This window comes from Myotis daubentonii, chromosome 11, assembly GCF_963259705.1.
Source record: "Myotis daubentonii chromosome 11, mMyoDau2.1, whole genome shotgun sequence".
In the NCBI taxonomy this organism is placed as follows: Eukaryota; Metazoa; Chordata; class Mammalia; order Chiroptera; family Vespertilionidae; genus Myotis; species Myotis daubentonii.
In genome coordinates, this window is record NC_081850.1 from 79,609,553 (window position 1) to 79,631,794 (window position 22,242).

General features: G+C 48.4%; 1 protein-coding gene across 1 annotated transcript in view; it reads right to left on the minus strand.

Moving 5' to 3' along the window:
* DDX31 (DEAD-box helicase 31) overlaps positions 1 to 22,242 on the minus strand; it is a 58,885-nt gene that overhangs the window by 33,590 nt on the left and 3,053 nt on the right. The window contains 13 exon segments of the mRNA XM_059658387.1: positions 99 to 158; positions 3,233 to 3,400; positions 4,066 to 4,355; positions 5,367 to 5,473; positions 5,591 to 5,710; positions 7,220 to 7,284; positions 8,453 to 8,494; positions 9,952 to 9,996; positions 15,747 to 15,811; positions 17,023 to 17,093; positions 18,136 to 18,179; positions 19,083 to 19,158; positions 19,259 to 19,515. Coding sequence (XP_059514370.1) covers positions 99 to 158; positions 3,233 to 3,400; positions 4,066 to 4,355; positions 5,367 to 5,473; positions 5,591 to 5,710; positions 7,220 to 7,284; positions 8,453 to 8,494; positions 9,952 to 9,996; positions 15,747 to 15,811; positions 17,023 to 17,093; positions 18,136 to 18,179; positions 19,083 to 19,158; positions 19,259 to 19,515 — 1,410 coding nt within the window.

The following is a 22,242-nucleotide window of genomic DNA, read 5'->3' on the forward strand; positions in this document are numbered from 1 at the left end:
CCGCGGCCCGTGGGGCAGCCGCGAGGCACATCATCGAGAGAGAGACTGCAGCCACCCACTGCGGAAACGCTCCTTTCGCCGGAGTGGCTATTACGTACCGTGCAGAAGAGGACGCCAGGGCCGGCCTGTGCAAACTCGCGGAACACTGCTGTTCTCTCCTGCAAAGACAAGGGAAGCCTCAGCGCTGAGTCAACCCAGCGGGCAGGTGCCCGGGCTCCCGGTCTCCGCCCGCTGGGACTGCATTCAGGCCCAGAACAGAGAGGCTTTGGAGGAAGGGAAGCAACGAGTGCTCACATCTAACAGGCCCAGGACTGCACCCTGGGCTGTGTCAGGAGGGCAGCGCCAGGCGGGCCCCTCCTCCAGATCGGCCCCCCGGAGCAGAGACAGTCCACAGGGACACACTTTCCTGCAGGTGGGCGAGAGGAATGATGAACAACCCACTTTTCCTGCAGGGGAATTTTGTTGACTGATTTTTTTTAAAAAAAAGGTCAAAAAAATATACACCCCATGTATTTTAACTGTAGGAAATTACATTTAAGACGAAGGAAGAAAACGCAATTTCCCACTGCTCGAAGCACACCACCGCCACTGGCAACCCCGTGCCCCGGGCCTGTGCAAAGCATCACCAAGAAGGGGCTCTGGAAAGATGGCCGCACGGCCTCTACTGGCAACACACTCTTATCAGAAACCAACAGGACACGAACACCTTTCCAAACCACATCGTCTCCCGTGACGACGCCGTTAGCAACCAGCAGGGTGGGTGTGCCACCATTTACCTGGCCGATGCCCCATTGTTGGCCCTGAGGTTGTGGCCGACTGTTCTCCGTTATAATCTGTGATAAAATCTTTATTGGCAAGTCCTGTGCACATCACTGTTCCCTCTGGGTGAGTTCCTAAAGGCTTTCCTGTGAACTTGCAAAGCCAGTGGCGCAAGCAGCTGACCGTGGCCATGCCCACCTGTCCGCCACAAAAGAGGGAAGTGACCAAATTACTACGATTTTGGGGAAAAGGATGTCTCTCCCTCCACTTAGGTGCAGCCCTATCTCCGAGGGGAACCTCACCGCCGTCTTTCACATGCACATGTTGTCACAGAAGTGGGACCCCCCGCAGGGACCCCTCGCTTAGGACAGTGGACACGGACAACCAGCGTGCACTGAGCGCAGCCACGTACCAGACGCTGGCCTACGCTTTACACGTCTGCATGAATCCAATCCCCACAGCCCTCCGAGCAGGTACCATTACCACCCCTTTCCAGGCAAAGAAACCGAGGCTCGGGGCTGAGGAACTGCCAAGGACACCCACACACAGCACAGGGCTGACTGCACTTGGACCCAGGGAGCTGGCCCCGAGCTGAGCTCAGACCCTCCCGAGGAAGCCTGCGTTGGTCCGTTTGCTGCGCAGTCTTTATAAGGGACCATTTAACGGCTGTGGTGTCCAAGCAAATTAGAACAGTTCCTGAAAGCCCATCCGGATGGATCCAGGTCTGGGGAGAGGAGGAAACCTAACTCCTGAGCTTTCATCACCACCACCAGGCAGCAACTTCAAACTTCACTTCTCTCCAATGCCCGTAAACTTGGTTGGGGTCATGACATTCATTTAGGGAGACCACAGGTCATGTGGAACAGTGGCCAGGAATATGTGCTTGGGGCTGTTTTAGCTCAGTCTGGGGTGAGACACTTAACCTCAGATTCATCAGATAAAATACAGATACTCCCTCCCATCCTCTACTCATGGGTAGGCTGTGAAGGCTACTTAATAAAACAATATAAGTAAAATATTAACAATTACCAAACTAAAGAGCGGAACTATACCTGAAGGAGAAATAACATTAACAATGGCCCTTAACATTTACTGAGCACTGACTATGAGCCAGCTCTGTGCTAAGCACTTTAATCTGCATTAACTCAATGAATTGTCTCAACCACATGAAGTAAATATGACTACTGGCTCCATTTCAGAGACATGGAAACTGAGGCACAGAGAGAGTGTCCTGAGGTCACACAGCCAGTGACTAGCAGGGCCAGGACTAGAACCAGGAGGCTGCCTCCAGGGCACACAGCTGGCATTACAACAAGAGCTGAACACATCTGACTCTGTGTGATCTGCTCAAATTCCCAGATCCCTCCGAGTCCACAGCCAGCTCCTCCGTCACCCCAGACTCCCCTGCAGCATGCCTCTGGTGAAACAGACCCAGAGGACTAGGAAACTAATTTAAAAAAAGAGAGAGAGAGAGAAACACCATAAATGGTATTGCATTATGAAATCAACAAATTCGACTGACTCAGGGATCCACAAGGTAAAAAGAAAGCTTATAAAATTCACAAAGACTGAGACAGTCAGGAAATACTATGCTATCTTGTGGCAAATAAGAAGTTGTGTCCTTGAGTGACCTTGAGCAAATTCACTTTTTTGAACCTCCATTTCCTGAATTATTACACCAAAAAAGCAAAAACAAGAGGGGAAATGGACTTGATGACCTTTAAGGTCTCTTATACTCTAAGAATGTTACCACTTTTAAGTGTGGTTCTAGTCCCAGCGCACCCTCATTTGGGGCCTTTCTTCACTCCTCCTCCTTTCGGAGCTGCCTGGTAACAGCCTCCAGGACAAGATGGCTCCCATCTCAGGCCCTGTGCGTCCCTCCCTGCACGAGGCAGTGACTTCACCCCACTCTGCGCTCCGCCCCAACTCCCCATGGACTGAGTTTTGCAGCTTAGAACCTAAAACAAGGCCAACGTTCTACTCTTCTTCCTGAACAAAAACGTTACTGAGAGCCGAGGCAGAGCGAGACACACAGACCCTCTCGCAACCCGAAGTGCTGAGAGAGCGCTGCATCTTGTTGACAACGACAGCAGTCACGCTCAGCAGTACCATATGGGAGCCACAATTTAGCTCCATTAATGCTCTTAATTTGAAGACATCAAGCCCTAATTACACACTGGGTACTAAAAAGGCAAAACCCTTCCCTAGTGCCAGCTACTTAGTGGTGCTCTGTTGCCTTAACAGCTGGTTGAGGTAGATGCAGGCCAAGGGCCTGCGAGCTCTCAGGTGGACGAGCCCAGCTCCGGAGCAGGCGGGTGGAACAATAGGCTCCGCTCGCCCACATCACGGGCAGGGCGGCCGCGTCCAGTTCCCGTGAGCCACCCTCCTCAGGGGACACCTGCCCGAGCCCAGTGAGAGCCAGTGTTGACCCTGGAGGGCGTGATCAAGTTGGATGGGCCCCGGGCTTGCTCACCTCCTGGTCCATGTTGCCATGCAGCCGCAGGAATGTTAATCGCGGGCCGCCAGATGGTAACTGCCCTGACGCCGCGCCGCCCAGCAGGGTCTGGAAGAAGAGGTGGTAGTGGAACTCCACCAGCTCGCAACTCGAGAAAAAGACGATCAGCTTCTGGTCAGTTTCAAACTACATGGACACAGAGGGGAAACCACCACAGGGTTATGAGGTGACACTACTACGAGTATCTTTCTAAAATACAGTCACACTGGCCCTGTTTGGAAAGAGATGACAGACGGCTTGGAGTTACTTGCAAAATTAACACGGATGCTCCATGCTCCCAGACTGCAGGAGAGGGAGCTGACAGCCATGACCTTGATCACGCTCCCACACCTGAGCAGAGCATGCTTCAGGGTAAGGCTGCACATCAGTGCCGTTCTTCGTCCTCTCAGGCCTCAGCACACACGCCACGTCCAGTGCATCTAGAAGCTTCACTCTCAAGCCTTCCACCTACTGCTTCCCTATGTCCCAGAGAAAGTGCTGCCGAAACTAGCAATAAATACGCAAACACCGGGTGTCTTTTAAAAACGCAAGCACAGGCCCCTAGCTCTGTCTCACATCCATCATGCTCCTGCCACCTCTGCTGTTCCCAACATCAGTCCCAGGAAAGATATTTAAGGCAGATTTCAGGTTGAACATAATGGCTATCACTGACCTCCAAGCTTTCCCACAATCCTAGAACACTACATCCACCAGCAGTTATGCCAGAAAACCGCGTCTCAACCCGCTGCCAGCAATGCCTGATACAAACGACACAGGCCTCCCCTCAATGGAGCTGACCGGGCCCATCCTACCTTGCACTTCTGCAGGATGAAGGCTGCCAGGCAGACCAACCTCAGTTTGCTGGGAACCAAGACCACATACTGCTCAAGACCCTCCGGAATTGCAAAGCCATCCAGCTCATCATCATCATCATCATCATCGTCATCGTCGTCGTCATCGTCATCATCATAGTCGTCATCACTGAGTGAGTCAGAGTCGTCAGAAGACTCTTCATCTGTCAGGTAAGGCTGACCGAAGCTATTATCCAGGACAGAAATGCTGACTGGGTTGTGTAAACTGATGTCAGCGAGCCGTGTCACACCTGGGAGAAAGTGAAAAAGTCAAAACAGGGGACAGCACACGCTGTGGAACTGGTCCCTATGCACACCCGGGCACACCGCACATTCAGGCAACTAGGCAACTGCTGGCGGGTTTCACCAAGGGCCGTGCTGATCTGCCCAATTGTCTATCTGGTGGGTGGACCCCCGGATTTCTTCCCACAGCCCAACAACCCCTCACACCAGCCTTTCTAAGCTCGCACCTGTGGGAAACCACGGAAAGGGACATTAACAGCGGTCTGCCCCCCATCCCCCAAAGGGTTCTGTGATCAAGTTATGAAAACCCGGATAAAAAGGTCCCACAAATTCTTCCGCAAGGTTTTTGCAGGCCTTCTCAGGACCTTTACTGTGTGAAGGTGCACCACGCATCTCCAAGAGGTCATGTGTGGCATTTCCCAAACTTTTTGAGCACAGAATCCCTTTTCCATGGATTATCTCTGAAAATTAATGTTCTCGGGAATACACTCAGAAGTGCTGATGAGGCGTACTGGTGGCAGCTGGTGTGCCGAGTGAAGCAGACACCAGACAGAAGCTGTCCTGTCGCTGAGACAGGGCCTGCTGCGGGGTCGGTGCAGAGCGCTGCCACTTGGCCACGCACAGTGTCCCATCTACGAAAGGCAGCTAAGAAGCTCCATCTCATGAGGATGAAAAACAGAAACAAGCTTAAAGGACAGGAGTACTTTTAGGTCCATCGCCTCTTCAGGAGAAAGGCAGGCTGATCGCAGTAACAATGCGCGTGGTGAGAGGCCGTCCTTGTCAGGACCAGAGCCCCGCCCTCCGAGGGTCATGGCAGCAGTGAAAGGCTCATGCAGGCATAGGTGGTGGCCGCCAGCCTTCCCCGTCCTCCCCACCTGCAGGAGCTCCTGCAGCACAGTCCCAACTGCTGGTCCTCTCCCCGTGCCCCGGGGGCGCCCTGAGACTCCTCCCCGGCCTGAGGCTGAGGGCCAGCGCCGGCACACAGGCCCCTGGCAGCGGCATCCATTCTCTTCGCTCACCTTCCGTGAGAGTGGCCGACAGCAAGACGTTCTGTCGCTCCTGGCACTCTGCGTTGATCGCGTTGAGTATCACCGTGATAGTCTTTTCGAAGCCCAGATCCAAGATTCTGCGGTTTCAGGAGAAGAAAGTTAAATCTAATGCAGACGGCATGTAACCCAGGCTGCAGTCAGATGGACACAGACACAGCCTTCCCTGTGCCCTTCCTGCTCCAGATCAGCCTCACCTGTCGGCTTCATCCAGAACCAGCCAGCGGATGCGGTTGAAATGAATGTTCTTTGTGGATTTTATATGATCCACCAGACGTCCAGGAGTGGAGATGAGGATATTGATTCCTTTGCGGAGCCTGTGGAAAATTACATACCAGAGGAGACAGTAAATCACACTGGGCTGTATCAGTGGAAGACACAGGAAAAAGGCGAAGGAGACAGATTCGTGTCTAGCAGCATGTGCCACAGCTTGAATCATGACAAACTTGATGACAAGTGGATACAAAGGTCAGAGTTTTCATTTTTCTCTGAAGTTTCTCTCCTATAGAACAGAATTGTTAAGATCTGCAATTACATTAAAATCATAAAACCTTAACTTTGAAAGGAGTCTTGACTATGTAATCCGATGCCTTTTCCCTGTCCACGGGTCCCTTCTAGCACCTTCCAGACACATGGTCGTCTAGCTTGCTCCTGAGGCTTCTTTGCCAGGGAGCCTCATAGCTGAATCGGTTACCCCAGAATGTTCTCATACTGAACCTCTGCTGCGACTTCCATGTAACAGGCCTAGCTCTGCCCCCATAGACGAGGTACAATTAATCTAATTTATGACTCTCCAAACATCCTTCGCCCATTAGCCTGGTAATAAAGCCTCCAGTTTCTGGCTGAGTATGCTTTCTAGCTTCCCCTGCAGGTAAGCATGATCCCAGCCTACGCTCCAGAACAAGACAGGAGGACAGAGAGACGCCAACGCCAGGAGCCCCTGTGGAGGGAGGGCTGATGATCTTGCTCCCGCTGTGGGACTTAGCTGAGGGCGGGATCGCTACTGGGAGGTGACCTTGGAAACGGAAGCCTCGTGTCATGGCACAAAAAGAGGAGGAGCCCGAGTCCCAACACCGGAGCACACGTCGGTCTCGGCTGGGCTACCGTCAGGCTTAACTATTTGTGAAAGAAAAGCACACCTCCCACCGCGCTGGTGGCACCGCTGTGTGCGCCACTGTCATTCACAGCTGAAAGCCTAGCCAATGTTTTCAGATTTCCACATTAACATTTCCTCCTCAGGAACAGGCCACACACATAGTTGGGTGTTACTCCTAAGCACTACCCTAAAATACAATACAAGTTGTTTTAAAAGAATGCAGACCATTTGGAATTTACTTGTCTCAACCATTTTCTACTGACATAATGACCAGTTCTAACACAGAATTAGGAATCAATGTTTTGGGGTGTAATAAGCAAGGTGCAAAGCAATATGTAAGCTTATGATCTCGTTTTATAAAAAACACCCAAACTCCAATGTACCCACACAGACTGTCACCAAGGGAGGTGCACTGAATAAGGGGGAATGCGGGGACCGGGTGGGTGGAGTTAAGAAGGTTGTGATCACATGTAACATTATTATATTTGAAATCATTTTCTTGAAATACTAATGTTTATTGCATGTAACATTATTAAAAAAAGAAGGTCATGACCAGATCAGAAGGGAAACCGCACAGGTTCATGACTGCCGTAAACACAGCCCTGTCTGAAGGTGGCTGCTCCCTGCTGACTCCGTCTTTCCCGCACATGGGCCATGTTTAGAAGGACCGAGTCTTACTGAATAGGAAGGCAGAACAGACAGATTAAAAACGGAATTAAACCTCCCCTACCTGGCTTTTTCAGACTTTCTCTTCTCTCCTCCCATTAACACTCCAGGCACAATCCAGGTAAATGGCTACAGAAAGACATCAGACCAGAATCAATGCATAGCCCGTTTCCTACAAACAGAGACAGGTCCATCCTCCTTCTCCTCAAAGGCATCGGGAGGGGGCCCAGCCCGTGTGGCTCAGTGGTTGAGCATCGACCCATGAACCAGGAGGTCAGTGTTCAATTTCTCGTCAGATCACAAGCCCAGGTTGCGGGCTCGATTCCCAGTACGGGGCAGGAGGCAAACTATCAATGATTTTCCCTTTCCCCTTTTCTCTTTGAAATCAATAAAAAATCTATTAAAAAATAGTAAGGGCCCTAGCCGGTTTGCTCAGTGGATAGAGCGTCAGCCTGTGGACTGAAGGGTCGCGGGTTCAGTTCCGGTCTAGGGCGCTTGTCCAGGTTGCGGGCTTGACCCCCAGTAGGGGTGTGCAAGAGGCAGCTGATCAGTGATTCTCTTTCACCATTGATGTTTCTATCTCCCTCCCTCTCCCTTTCTCTCTGAAATCAATAAAAATTTTAAAAAAAGGGAATTGGGAGGGGGGTCGGGCTTCGCAGGTAAGAGGTGTTACTGTGTACACAGGACTGTTAGCACTGCCCTACCAGGTCACTGTCAGCAAGAGCCGGAGGTAAGGCTGTGTGACCTCCTCCCAACACAGACGGAAACGGGAGCTCTGGAAATGGTTCCAGTGAGTCCCTGCCTTGCTCCCCGGACCCTGAATGAAACACACATCTCAGTGAGGTGTGTGATCTTTGGGGCTAAGATGAAACCTAGGCACACCCCCCACCCTGATGAAGGACGGACAGGGCAATTCTCGGCCAAATCGGGTGGGCTGGCTGGCTTGGCCTTGGAGCCTCTCTCGTTCTTAAACCCACGTGCAGCCTTTCAAGTGGCTTTGCACTGGACCATCTCAAGGCTGTGATACCTGTGAATGTATGTGGCTTGCTAGTGCCTATGATCAATGACAGAGCTTTAAGCTCCAGGAAACACCAGTACTCCTGCTCAGCTACAAGCAGGTCGTTAGCGAGGATCAGACCAGTGGAAGCCTCCACGCTATTCCTGGGAGGAGCAGAGACATGGCGGAGGGAAGAGACTGACTGCGAGCTCTCTGAGAACAAAGAAAAGGCTGCGGCATAGTTCTCTTTCCTCAAAAAGTCAAGAAAAAAAGGTAAAGCTGCAGTCCTGGCGGCCTTACCTTGAGCAGTTTCTGGAAAGTGTCAAAGCTTTGTAGCGCCAGCTGTAAATATTAAGAAGTTATAATGAGCAAGGCATCTTCTTCCTTTTTGAGAAATTTAGACGATGGACCAGTAGAGTGATTCGTATCCAAACCTGAACCTCCAGTTATGATTCAAGAGAAAATTAATCCTAGCACAGAATCGACTGGAAACGTATACTTGTGTGAGACTGACTGTGAGAGCTGTCAGTTTGCAGTGCGGGCAGCCACAGCACATCTATTTCTGGGATGGACACAGACAGCCGCGTGCTCCCTCTGCTGGCTCTAGTCCCCAGAGCGCACAGCGCAGCACAAGGGAAAGGGAAGGCGCCGACCTGGACTCGGCTCTTTAGAAAGAGGTGTAAGCACACGAAGGGGGCATGGAGCAGTGATGCCGCAGCCTGGCCTTCGGGGCTGAGAGGGTGATGTGACTGTACCCAGGATCATGCCAGGGCTGCAGCTGAGGACCCAGAGATGTATAAAGGAAAGAAAACCAACAAGCCCTGCGGCATCGAATGAAAATGAATGAGGTTCCATAAAACCTGCCATAATCCCTTTGCCCAAAGATATAGTTCCCACGTGTTCAGGATTCATGAAGCGCCTTAGGAAACAGCCAGTTCGCTGTGGTCAAAATTTAAATAGCCTCATGCCCGCTCCTCCATTGGACGGAGCGGACCGGGCTCTGCAGGACGTGAGGTGAGTGGACCCTCCATTGCCATGAGCAAGTCTCTGCGGGGAATGGTTACATCTGAGAGAGAAAATATACCTTCATCGGAAATTGCTTCCCAGGCAAATAAAATATACAAGACCAGCCGAACCGGTTTGGCTCAGTGGATAGAGCGTCGGCCTGCGGACTCAAGGGTCCCAGGTTCGATTCCGGTCAAGGGCATGTACGTTGGTTGTGGGCACATCCCCAGTAGGGGGTGTGCAGGAGGCAGCTAATCGATCTCTCTCATCGATGTTTCTGACTTTCTATCCCTCTCCCTTCTTCTCTGTAAAAAATCAATAAAATATATATATAAAAAAAAAACTAAAAAAAATATATATATATATACCAGACCAAAGAGATTTCCACCAGGGAAGAAGACAGATACCAGGAAGCTTAACTTTCAGGAACATTTGTTGGCACGGTAGCTTTCTTTTTTTTTTTAAAGTTCATTTTCAGGGCCGATTGCTTTTATTTTTTAATGAAGTTGGGGGTGTACAAAATGAGATTATTTAAGTTTCTTTTAAAAGGACAGAAATGTATAGTGTGATCAGTGTTTAGGTGACAAGGAAACATGATTTTTCAGAGAAGCTGAGTTTCTGTGGTTGAGGACCAGCGGTTGGTCCCCGAGCAAAGGAAAGGGCAATGTGAAGTGATCTGTAGCCAAACACGGACTCAAGTTAAGGTTGGCGCAGCGGAGAGGAAAACGGTGACTCCACTTACAAATCCAACAGGACGTCACTGACAACACTCATCCGCACGTGAGACCGCTTACCTCTCTCGTCGGCACCAGCACCAGTGCGTAGGGGCCGTCACCGCGCTGGGGACAGAGAAGGAAAGAAATGCTCTGAATGAAGGTCCTAAGCGCCAGACACCAGGACCTAAGAGTGGCCACTGGTCACACATCACTAGCCATCTCGGCCAAGAACAGGGACAACCCCTGGTGGCCAGCCAGCGGGAGCATCATCCTGTACACACAAAGGCTGCAAGTTTGCTCCCATCAAGGTGCATACGGGAGGTAACCAATTGATGTTTCTCTCTCCCTTCCTCTATGAAAATCAGTAAAAACATACCCTCAGGTAAAGATTAAGAAAAAGGACAAGAGTGCCCACCTCCCTCATTATCATGGAACACTGTTCTAGAGGCTCTGGCCCATGCATTCAGACAAGGGAAAGAATGTCTAAAAATCTGGAAAGCAGAAGGTAAAACTGTCATTATCGGCAAATATTTTATCCTAAAAAAAAATCACTTCAAGCTCTATTACAAAAAAGACAAGTCAACTAGCTGAATGCAAAATTATATATATATATAAATAAACTGCTTTTAACAGAAAATGAGGAAATCCAAAGGAGAAAAAAATCAGTTATAATAGCAACAAAAAAGATAAACTTAACAGAAATGTATAAAATCTACATAATGAGAATTTTAAAATACCTCCGAGGAGCATAAAATAAAACCTGAATAAATGGAAAGATGTATCTTGTTCTTGGATAATATTATATATAAGCGAGTTCTTCCTAATCAATCCATAAATGTAATGCAATCTTAATAAAAATGCATATGGGCATTTATATGCACATATAAATAAATGCAATCAAGCTGATTTCAAGTTCATATAAAAAAATGTTTAACGAAAACATTTCTGAAAAACATCAGATATTTGAACAATTTAAATCCACAGTAGTTTTGAAAAATTGACACTGATATATAGAGATTTACAACAGCAAATAGGGTCTAGAGTAGACTCAAATACATGGAGAAATTTAGGAAATAAGGAGCATTTTATATCAGGGAAAGAATGGATTATTCAAAGGTCATTTTAGAAAAAAATTTAGAAAAAATTAAGTTGGAATTAAGTTGGCCTTTTTATAGATGACATAAAACTCAGAAACTATAAAACACCGATAAATTTTATCACATAAAAATTTGAAATTTTGCCCTAGCCGGTTTGGCTCAGTGGATAGAGCGTTGGCCTGCAGACTGAAGGGTCCCAGGTTCGATTTGGGTCAAGGGCATGTACCTTGGTTGCAGGCACATCCCCAGTAGGGGGCATGCAGAACATCCCTCTCATCGATGTTTCTAACTCTCTATCCCTCTCCCTTCCTCTCTGTAAAAAAATTAAAAAAAAATAAAAAAAATTTTAATTTAAAAATAAAAAAAATAATACCCAAACAAAATCAAGAGTCAAATAACAATGTGGGGAAATTACCCTACACGTAAGAGAAAGGCCAATTTCCCTATCTCATCAGGAAGGTCTATAATTCAACTAAAACTAAAAACATAAAAGAAAACTCAAACAGAAAAATGGAGGCGGACACAAGAAGTTAATTTATGGAAATAATTCAAAATATGGCTTTTACACATATGAAAAGATGTTCAACTTTACTCGTAGGAGAAATTCAAATTGAAACTATAATACAGTATTTTTCCCCTGTCAAATGAGCAAAATTAAACAGCTGATAGTGTGGATAAGGGCATGGGCAAATAGGAACTCTCGCACAATGTTGGTGAGAGTGCAAATTGGTATAACTCCTTTAAAGGTCAATTTTGACATTATCTAGCAAATAAAAATGCAAATTCCACTTATAGGAATTTCTCTAAAAGATACACTGGTACCTGTACGTAAACTTGTATTTTCCAGAATGTAGAGTATTTATAACAGCCCTGTTTGTAGTAAAATACTGAACAAAATGTACATCCCACCAATGAAGGAATGACTCAATAATTTACTGTACAGACAGTGGAATACGAGGCAGCCCTTTAAACACAGGCTTATTCAACAGATAAGAAACTATCCCCACACACACTAAGTGAACAAAAGCAAAGCACAGGACAGCGTGCAGAACAAGCCACCGTTTGTGTAGCAAACAGACAAATGCTTCAATTAAAGAAGCCAGAGGACCTGTACACGTGCACATTTGCTTTATAGGCAGGGGATACCCTAAGAGGACATGCTCTTAAGAGACTGGTGACAAGGACCACTGCATCCTGACAGAACGTCGCATTCAGAGAAGGCAGGGGAGGGAATGACTTGATTTTCACTCTCAATTTTTTGGGTACTGTTTACATTTATTTGCCATATACATTATATCTAAAATTAATAATAGTAATAATAATAACAATACAAGAAGAAAACAAAGTAATCTGATAAAGGCCCTGAAAGCAACAGTGCCTTGCACCTCGAAAGTGCTCACAGACAGGGATTGGATCGAAACAATGAGAACAGCAGCTAAGTGCAGACTTAGCCGCAAATTCAATCGCAAGCATGGTTTTCATGTTTTGCATAGGAGACATTTACCCACAAGGAGAAAAGGATTTGGAATTCAAACTAGAGCCGCCTGTACTCAACATCAACTTGGCGAGCCTGCGCTGAAGCCGGGCGAGGAACGGTAAACATGTTAGTACAACGGTAGCGACGTGCCACAGTGTGACGGTAGGAGATTCTGACATTTCAAAAGGTGTTACTACACAGACGGAAAGAAAGAAAAAGCAATTCCTCGCCGAGCAGAAGTGAGTGAAGAGGATGGATGTGATGTCAGAAGAATCAGAGCCAAAATGACTGAGCGAGTGTGCACAGCAGAGCAGCCCTTTCCCGTTTCATTCCCAAAGTAATTGAAGACTCCGTTGGGGGCCTTGAATTTGCTGCTCCCTCCACATATGATTTTTACAGGTCAAATCATTTTACAATGAACTCCAAGGGTCTATATGAGTATTACTTGAAATCAGTGAGTTAAATTTGTGCTTGGAAAACTCTCTCTACAGAATATTTCAGTCTTGAATAGGATGAGTTGTTAGCGATATTAAAAATAGTTGAGCAAATTAAAAGCAACTGCCTGGCTTGTTAATGGTTCTGAATATAAGTGAATCAAGCCATTGCCCTTTAAACAGCCCTGGGAGCGTGTTGATGATGATGACGACAGCTCCCACAACGAGCAGGTGGTTCCCAGGTGACAGGCACCATTCTCAGCCCTCCACGTGCACCCAGCTGACTTGCTCCTCACCCCAGGAGAGAGGCACTGCAGTCGCCATGGCACCGGTGAAGTCAGGGAGGCAGAGGGTGAAATGGTCTGCCTAGAGTCACGCTCAGACTGGAGCACAGCTGCCCACCGCACGGGCTCCCCGGTGTGTAATCGAACCTCCCCTGTCCTCAGTCCCCATCTGTGAGACCAGACAGGTGGGCTAGGACTGCAGGACCCACCCCAGCTCCAATACCCCCCACCTCCCCACCTCTGAGTGAACTAACGCCTTGCCCTGGCATTTCTGGAGCCTGTCAGGGGGGAGGCTCCACCGCACTGTCATGATGACCTGCTTCTCCTCTCTGTTCCCCGTGCGACGCTGAGGAGCCCGGTGGGACTCTCACTGAGCGCCATGGGGAGGAAAAGGCAGTCACCGCAGGAAATAAACACCTCACTCACCACTTCAGGGAAAGCTAGCATTCATCGTCTGATAGGCATCTTTCTCATCTTTTTTATATACACACAGATTTTATCATCATTGACGAAGTTGGAGTCATACTCTATGTGCTGGTTTGTAACCTTATTTCAATTACATGGCAAGAACACAAGTTCACAAATAATACTTGGAAAAAAAAATAGCACTTTTACTGGCTCTAGAAGGTTCCATAATTTGGATGATTGTGTATGACTTCTGTTTTATTCATTTACAATCATTTACATAGAGTTTAAATAAAATTTAAACTGACTCATTTTGAAATAGTTTCAGATTTACAAAACAATGCACAGCCCTGGCCAGGTAGCTCAGTTGGTTAGAGCATCATCCCAACACACCAAGGTTGCAGGTTCAATCCCCCGTCAGGGCACATACAGGAATCAACCAATGAATGCATAAGTGGGACAACAAATCGATGTTTCTCTCTCTCTCTCTAAAATCAATCAATCAACCAATAAAAATTGCAAAAGTAGTACAAAGAACTCCCTGAAACCCTTCTCCCCGCTGCCTCATATGGTATGGATTCTCCAAATCACGGGACAATGATCAGAACCAGGAAATGAACACTGATTAAACACTATTAACTAACCTATCGGCCTCATTCAAATCCCAGTAACTGACCTCCCACCATCCTTTCCCCAGACTAGGATCCAGGTCCGGACCAGACCTGCATTGAGTGGTCAGTCTCCTATATCTTACTCTGGGTCGTTCTGTGTTATTTCTTTGTCTTTTGTGACCTTAATGCTTTTGAACAAGAGTACTGGTCAGCTGTTTTGTAGAGTATCCTTCGATTTGGGTTTGGCTGATGTTTGCTTATGATTAAACTCAGGTTATGTGTTTTGGGCAAGAAAACTACTGAAGTGGAGCTGCGCCCTCCGGACCTGCAGCACACAAGGGCCCGTGAGGCCCACGTCTTAGCGCCGGTGACGCCAGCTGGATGGCTTGGTTAGGAGGCAGCCAGGCTTCCCGCTGGAAGGTTAGTTTCCCTTTGTGATTAAGAGCGCCTTGTGGGGAGCTGCTCTGAAACTACGTAAATAGCCCATTTCATCACTTCCACCCACTCACGTTAGCATCTGTGACGATTCCTGCCTGGAACACTCCCCCTGTGGCCCTGCCAAAGGCTGCTGCTCTATTTCCATCTCTCGTTCTACATTTTCCTTCACATTTCTACTATGAGGAAGGGCTTTCCCTTCCACCACTTATTTATTTACTCAGTCATTTCTTCTTATCAGTTTGGACTCATGGAATTTGTTTAAGTTTACGGGCTATAATCCAACACTCTCATTATTTATTTTGGCACTCAACTATCAGATGGGCTCGATACACATCTAATCCTGCGTGTCCAAACCGAGAAAATAGGAACCAATTAGCTCTTATCTGACTCCTATTTCTGACCTCGCTGTTTCCTCTAGAGACGAAGCAGGGCTGTATTTGTGGGATTCTGGGCCGGGTTTTGAGATGACTCCTATGTCTGTGGAAGGTGGCGGTTAACTGGCTTCCCAGGGAACACCAAGGACCCAATTGTGGCCCAGGCACTAACTGTTTCACAACTGAAGGAAGCTTCTAGAACATGCTCAACACCAGGCGTTCCACTGTCAAACTCACTAATTGGGTGCTAATTTCCACATCTACTATTCATGACAAACCACATTTACATACAACGTTCACCTTTCTTAAGCAGAAGAGCTTGTCTCTGGAGCCACAGAGAACTGAGGTGGGAATGCAGTTCCCCATTACTCGCCACATGGTTTGGGTAAGTTACTGAACTTCCCCAAGCCTCCATTTTTCATGTAAACCTGGGGGTAACAGTAATACTGACAACTCGGTGGGGCCAAGGCAGCTAAAGATTCAAGATCACACAGGCAAGGCATCTGGCAGCACGTCTGACCTCCGGGAGCACCTGACACATGTCCTGTTAGACCTACTAGGATGGTGGTGAATCCCTTTGCTCTGCTGCATGCTGGGCAGCCCGCGGAGGCAGCCGCTGTGAGAAATGGAGTAAAGAGCGAGGAAACAATGCGAAGGGAAGGCGGCGTCTTCCGGTCCCGGTATCCCGGCCGTGCTTCCGCCTGATGGCTCCCAGGCGCTAGGAACAACATGGAGAAGCACACTCACACTCACCTGTATTTTCGTTTTCATTGCTTGAAGGGACTGGACCACAGGGATGCAATAGGCCAGAGTTTTACCTTTTAAAAAAGTAAAAAAGACATTAAAACCAAAGCCCCTGTGGATGACAGTACGGAAAGCGGCCCTGCTCCCCGCGGGCAGCCCTGAATCTGGGGAAAGGGAAGAGCAAGCCCACGGCCAAGAGGCAGAAACGGAGCCCACTGTCTCACACTCCTCTGTACACTCGGTCCTCCTACAAAACTGCAGCTCCAGCTCCCTCCTTCCTGCCGCTAACACAGCGGTTCTCAACCTGTGGGTCGCGACCCCTTTGGGGGTCGAACGACCCTTTCACAGGGGTCGCCTAAGACCATCGGAAAACACATATATAATTACATATTGTTTTTGTGATGAATCACTATGCTTTAATTATGTTCAATTTGTAACAATGAAAATACATCCTGCATATCAGATATTTACATGACGATTCATAACAGTAGCAAAATTACAGTTATGAAGTAGCAACAAAAATAATTTTATGGTTGGGGGTCACCACAACATGAGGAACTGTATTAAAGGGTCGCGGCATTAGGAAGGTTGAGAGCCACTGCTCTAGCGGGACTCGGTGATACATTCCCTAAACTACACAAAAGCTGGAGGGCTGTCTCCAGAAGCTAGCCAGCTCCTCCTCTGCGGTGTCTAACCTCTCGAATGCACTCTGTGGCAAGTAAAGTCCTCTGTGGTGCTAGAGTGGGAGGGACCAGGCGAGCCCCAGCCGCTAGAGACTGGGAGAAACCCAGGATGGCGACAATTTGGGGTTTCCTCCCCTGAATGACGGCTGAGTTGGGGGACGTGGAGAAGAGCTGATGAAGGGCACAAGAGGGTCAGAAGAACATGCCTGGGTTGTTCTGGAACATGCCAAAGCAGGTTCCATGTCTGAGCGACCGACCGCATCCCAGCAGTGTGTGCTCGGGCCAGAACGCTGTTTAGTAGCAGAAGGAAATACGCATCGCCATGGAGTAAGGACGGGCAGCTCTGGCACAGATGGGGGACCTGGCCCAGCCCTGAGTCAGGCTCTGAGGAACGAGAGCAGAACCCGACTCGCACGGCTCCGTCCATCGCCCCCTTCCTATCACTACGTGAATTAATCCAGGGCTCTGATCGAAAGCATGGCCTCCCCTTCCTCAAACACAACAAAGCAGCCACTACCACGAGCAGACACCTCTCTCTATAGCCCAGGCCAGGACTGTGGCTGGGCTTCTGGGGGGAGGGCAGAAGTTAAATGACGGCTGACCTGAGCCCGTCTGAGATCTCACGAGAGCGTCTCTGCCTTCCAGCAGCGCAGGAATGCTTTGCTTCTGGACACTTGGGCCACCCAAAAGAAAGAACATGGTTAGCCACACACATCACCCACGTGCGTTTACAGGCAGACATGCAGGACACACCGAAGGCAACTGCCCATGCGCTGCTCTACCGGCTGCCTCCTTAGACGTTACCGAAACAGTCAAGTGAAGATGCTGAGACACTTCTCATGAGCAGGAGAATAAAACCCTCAGCTACGGTCCTGGAACTTAGCTGAAATGCTGAGGCAAGCCAGAGAGTGGCCATCCCATCCCACCAGCTAAGGACAAAAACGGGACGGCATGACGACAGCCTGGCGCTGGTGAAAGCATCTGCCGTGCCCTCTTGCCTCTGGAAGAGGGAACACGAAAGGCGGCGACACAGTAGGGGAAGATCCCCGCACAGAGGAGTACAGGAAGCTGTGAGCCCCCGAGCCAGGAACTGCTTCACGCTGCAGAAAACCAGGACATAACTGCAGGGACACACGGGGCATGTGTCCACGTGCGCATTTAAACACCAGCAACCGAAAGGGGAGAGGAACCATTTAAAGTGGGTCGACAAAACTGAACAAATGGTGAGGGTGCTTCCTTTATTCTTAACATTCCTATTTTTACCTATAGAAGCACACACTCAGAGAGGACTCTCGCCTCTGGGAGTCTTCATTAGTCACAAACATTTTTTAAGTTTTTCGTATCCCATTACACCCAACCACATATTCACGTCTGTCTCTTAGGTTGACTATATCCTACTACCAAGAAACTGCACGAGACATTCTGTATTTTTAACAAATTACTTTCAGGGCAGCACGAACAGCAGTGAGGTCTTAGGCAGACCATCCTCCAGGCCAGAGACCTCCTACAGTTTAGAGGTGAGGGTTTCCCCATTTGGCAGGTGGAGAAACCGAGGGGCTGAGGGACAGACAGGTTGAACCCTCAACAGCCAACAACCTGGCATTGTTCTCTAACACTAACACACAAATTGGCTCAGTCTTCCACAGACAATTCAGATTCCATACAATTTTACCACTTAAGTCCTAAGAACATCACGCTTCGCCTGGAACTCTTACCTGGTCATATGAAATATGTTCAAGACTGTATTTAGTGTGGAAATCTGAAAGAGAAGAAGAAAAAAATATATATATATATATATTCTTTAACTATCAAATTTTTAGTATAAATTTATATAAAATACAAATATATTTATATTTGCAAATAAGGATGCAAAAAAACAACCCAAAAAACCCCACCACAGATGAAACTGGTTACCACGGTGGTGCTCAGCAGGGGGTGGTTCTGCCCGAGGAGGCAACCCCTGGAGAAATCTCCGGTTGTTAAAACGGTGGGAGGGGCGCTACCAGCATCAAGTGAGCAGGGGCTCGGGATGCCGCTCATCAGCCTACAGTGAGCTACCATCCCAATGTGCGCGCCGCCGCGAGGCTGAGAAACCCTGCTCAGACCTGTGGGTGAGCCAACGGGCTGTGTGACCCACCCTGAAGGAGGAGGTAAGCCAGGGCCATGCGAGCAAAGGGAATCCCTGAAGTTCACGGATTTCCTCTCCTTTCTCATAAAGCAAAGCAAGCTCAGCCATGGGAAAGAAAAAAGGGTTCATTTGTTTATAGAAAATGCGCGTTAAAACAGTCTCTTTCTCCTTCGGTTCTTTATAACCACAGACGTTCCTTAGCAGCAAGATGCAGCTCAGTCCCCCCTTACGGCCACTGTGACATCTGCGCCAGGGAGCCTCAAAGTCACATCTACCCAGTCATGAGGAGGCTGAGTTCAAGCCCTGTAAACGGATCTCAGTCCTAAACTGAACTAGGGAGGGAACGGGTGAGGGGGATGAGGACATAGTGAACGGCTAAGCACTGCCCTGGAAGAGTGCTTATCGATCTGAGCTCACACAGGTAACTGGGAGCAGAGCCCCTGAGCGGCGATGTCTCCCTAGGCTGTCCTTTCAGACGTTCTGCATGAATAAGTCCACCAAACCAGCGACCCCCTGAACCAGAGAGGAACTTACCAGATGCGGGTGGAGGTCCAGCTCATGAAAAGCATCTGAAGAAAACACCTTTTCTTGCACCTGCTTGACCTCAGGTCTGTAAATGACGAACAAAATCGGGTGTGAGTTCCCACAAACAAAAAAAAGGGCAGAGTCCACCAGCCCTTTCCTCCCGAGGTGCGCTGCCCTGGGCGTACCTGGGGAGCTCCGGAATCTCAGGGTTGTTTTTAAACAACGATGAAGTCTTAACGCCCGGCTTCTGCTCTTGGCTTTTCTCACTCGCACCAGCCAAAGCCTTCTTCCGAGAAAACACCTTCTGCGCCTTCCCCTTCAGGCCCCTCTGCGCTGGCTTAGCAGCGGTTTTCTTGGCGGGGAGAGAGGACGCCGCATTCCCCCGTTTGGCTGGGGGAGCCTCATTGGACGCTTGGCGTTTCCTTTTGGTGGCCTGTGCTCGCTGTGTCATTCCCCAAAGGAAAGAGCAGCGAGAGGTGCATTAGTCCATGAAGGCAGGCCTCAGAGTGAAGCGTCACTGCCCACGGAATGGCATCTCCCCGCAGAGATCATTAGGCCCCATATGTCAAGCAACAGTTTAGGGCCTGCCATCAGGCTCTTGGACTCGGCTTTTTTCCTCCAAAAGCAAAACCCCACAAAGCTCAACTCACTCATCTATGAGACCTCACCATCCATCGTAACTACCAGCTCAGCCAAGATGAGGGGGAGGAGCAGGAGGGAGGAGCATTTTTCGGGCTCAATATTAACCAGCGAGTTTGTTTTCAGAGAAGTCTGGCTGCTAAGTCAGTCCATATCGCTAGGTGCCGGGAGCCGGTCCATCCTTGCTGTTTCAAGGGACCTGGCGTATACAGCATACTGTTCTTAATATGTTTGCTCACCTTCTTGGCTCTATGTGTTTTAACCAAGGTCACCTCTCCGAGAAAGGTTGTTTCCCCAGGTAGGGATTTTCCCCTCAAGTTAGGGAGGGTATAAAACCCCTTAACTAAGTGCCAGGTGGGTAGTTAATCACTTTAACTACGAACAATCATGCTTAAGCTACATAATCTTTACTCCCTGGAATGGAGTTAAGAAACGCCCTAACCTTTGGAATAGAGATTGATAGGATTGGAATCAACTGGTATAAATACAGATGTAACAAGACAACAGGACTCAGAACCTAGACACAGAACCTAGACACAGAAGAACTTCGACCCCAGCAGCTAGGGACCCACTACATGAGAACCGGGGTGGGAGAGAATAAATCTTTTCTCTCTACCAACAAAGCCCGGGGTGACTATGCTGCATCCCAGCTCGTGCCCAGGAAGCAGAACCTCCATCACTGCTGCCCCAGAGCGCTTGGAACACCACCATCCTCCCCTCGAGCTGCGCCCCCAGATTCAGATGGCGTGGAGACAATTCCTACTCGCAGTTTCCATTCCAAATGGGAATCCTGTTCCAGCCATCACTCCTCCCACAATTCTTCCAACTCCCCTCGCCCTTCAATTCCCCCCTGATCACTGACTACAGGCTACATCACCAGGTTATTTTCTTGCCTGTTGGTTCCTATTTCCATAACATGAATGTGACTGAGTACACACTGTCCAACTACCCCAGGAGGAGAAACAGCCAATCCCTCCATTTTCTTTGGCCTTCTCTTCCAATTCACACAGGAAAAGAAAACATCGTGTGAGTCGCCAGTGCCTGCTCCTCTGGAGCTTTGGTTTCTCTGGGAACGTTCTTTTCCTCTTAGCTTGAAATGATGACTTTCATGTACGCACCAGCTGGTTTTATTTTTAGTTTTAAAATATATTTTATTGACTTCAGAGAGGAAGGAAGAAAAAGAGAGATAGAAACATCAATGATGAGAGAGAATCCTCGATAGGCTGCCTCCTGCATGCCCTTCCTGGGGATCGAGCCCGAAACCTGGGCATGTGCCTTAGACCGGAATCAAACCCAGGACCCTTCAGTCCACCGGCCGATGCTCTATCCACTGAGCCAAACGGGCTAGAGCCCTTATTATTATTATTTTTTATATATAGATTTGTATTGATTTCATAGAAAGGAAGGGAAAGGGAGAATCACTGATAGTCTGCCTCCTGCCCCCTACTGGGGATTGAGCCCACAACCCTGGCATGTGCCCTGACCAGGAATTGAACCACGACCTCCTGGTTCATAGGTCGATGCTCAACCACTGAGCCATGCCAGCTGGGCACACACCAGCTTGTTTTAGCCATGACAATTTGTTTCAGACTAACCTACCAATAATAGTTATTTGTTCCTGGCAACCATAAGGTCTTCTATATCTAAGTAAATTAATAACACACTTCAAACATTTAATATTAATCGTAAGTACTGACCTACTTCATTTTACAAATTTTTTACAAAGTCCCAAGTGCATGAATTTTCAGATTACAGAAAGAAAAAGGAAGAAAAGGAGATGAGGTCAAATGTGAGGTCTGTTGAACCATCCGCAGGGCAGAGTGAGATGCGCAGATTTTATCCCGTTCATGGCACATGGGCTACCGGAGCATGAAAAGGCACAAAGGCCGCTCCCACCAGGCACACACTCCCCACCCCGGGCCCCGACAGGTGGCCTTGCAGTTGCTGTCTATATACCTCCTCTTCTGGTCTCATCCCTCAAGGCGGCCAGATTCTAGGGGTTTAGAAGCTGTTTCTGACCTTCAGGCAGGATCTGCCGCCTTGAACATCTACCTCTGAGCCTGAGTATGCTTTCTGCAGCAACACAGAACGAGTACTTCCTCTGCACATAATATTCCTTCGTACATCAAATGACTGCCTTTCTCCCTCCTCTTTGGACTAAATATTCCAAATAGGACACAGATTTTAGATCCCTTACCATCCGGCTCACCCTTTATTCCCATGCCAACTTCTCTCTAAAAACAAGTACTCAGAGTTAAGCACAGTATTAGACAGGCTCTTAGGCTAAAATAAAAAATCTGTAATTTGATCTACAAAGCCCTCTAGAACAGGGGTGGGCAAACTTTTTGACTCGAGGGCCACAATGGGTTCTTAAACTGGACCGGAGGGCCAGAACAAAAGCATGGATGGAGTGTTTGTGTGAACTAATATAAATTCAAAGTAAACATCATTACATAAAAGGGTACGGTCTTTTTTTTCAATAGTTTTATTCATTTCAAACGGGCCAGATCCAGCCCGCGGGCCGTAGTTT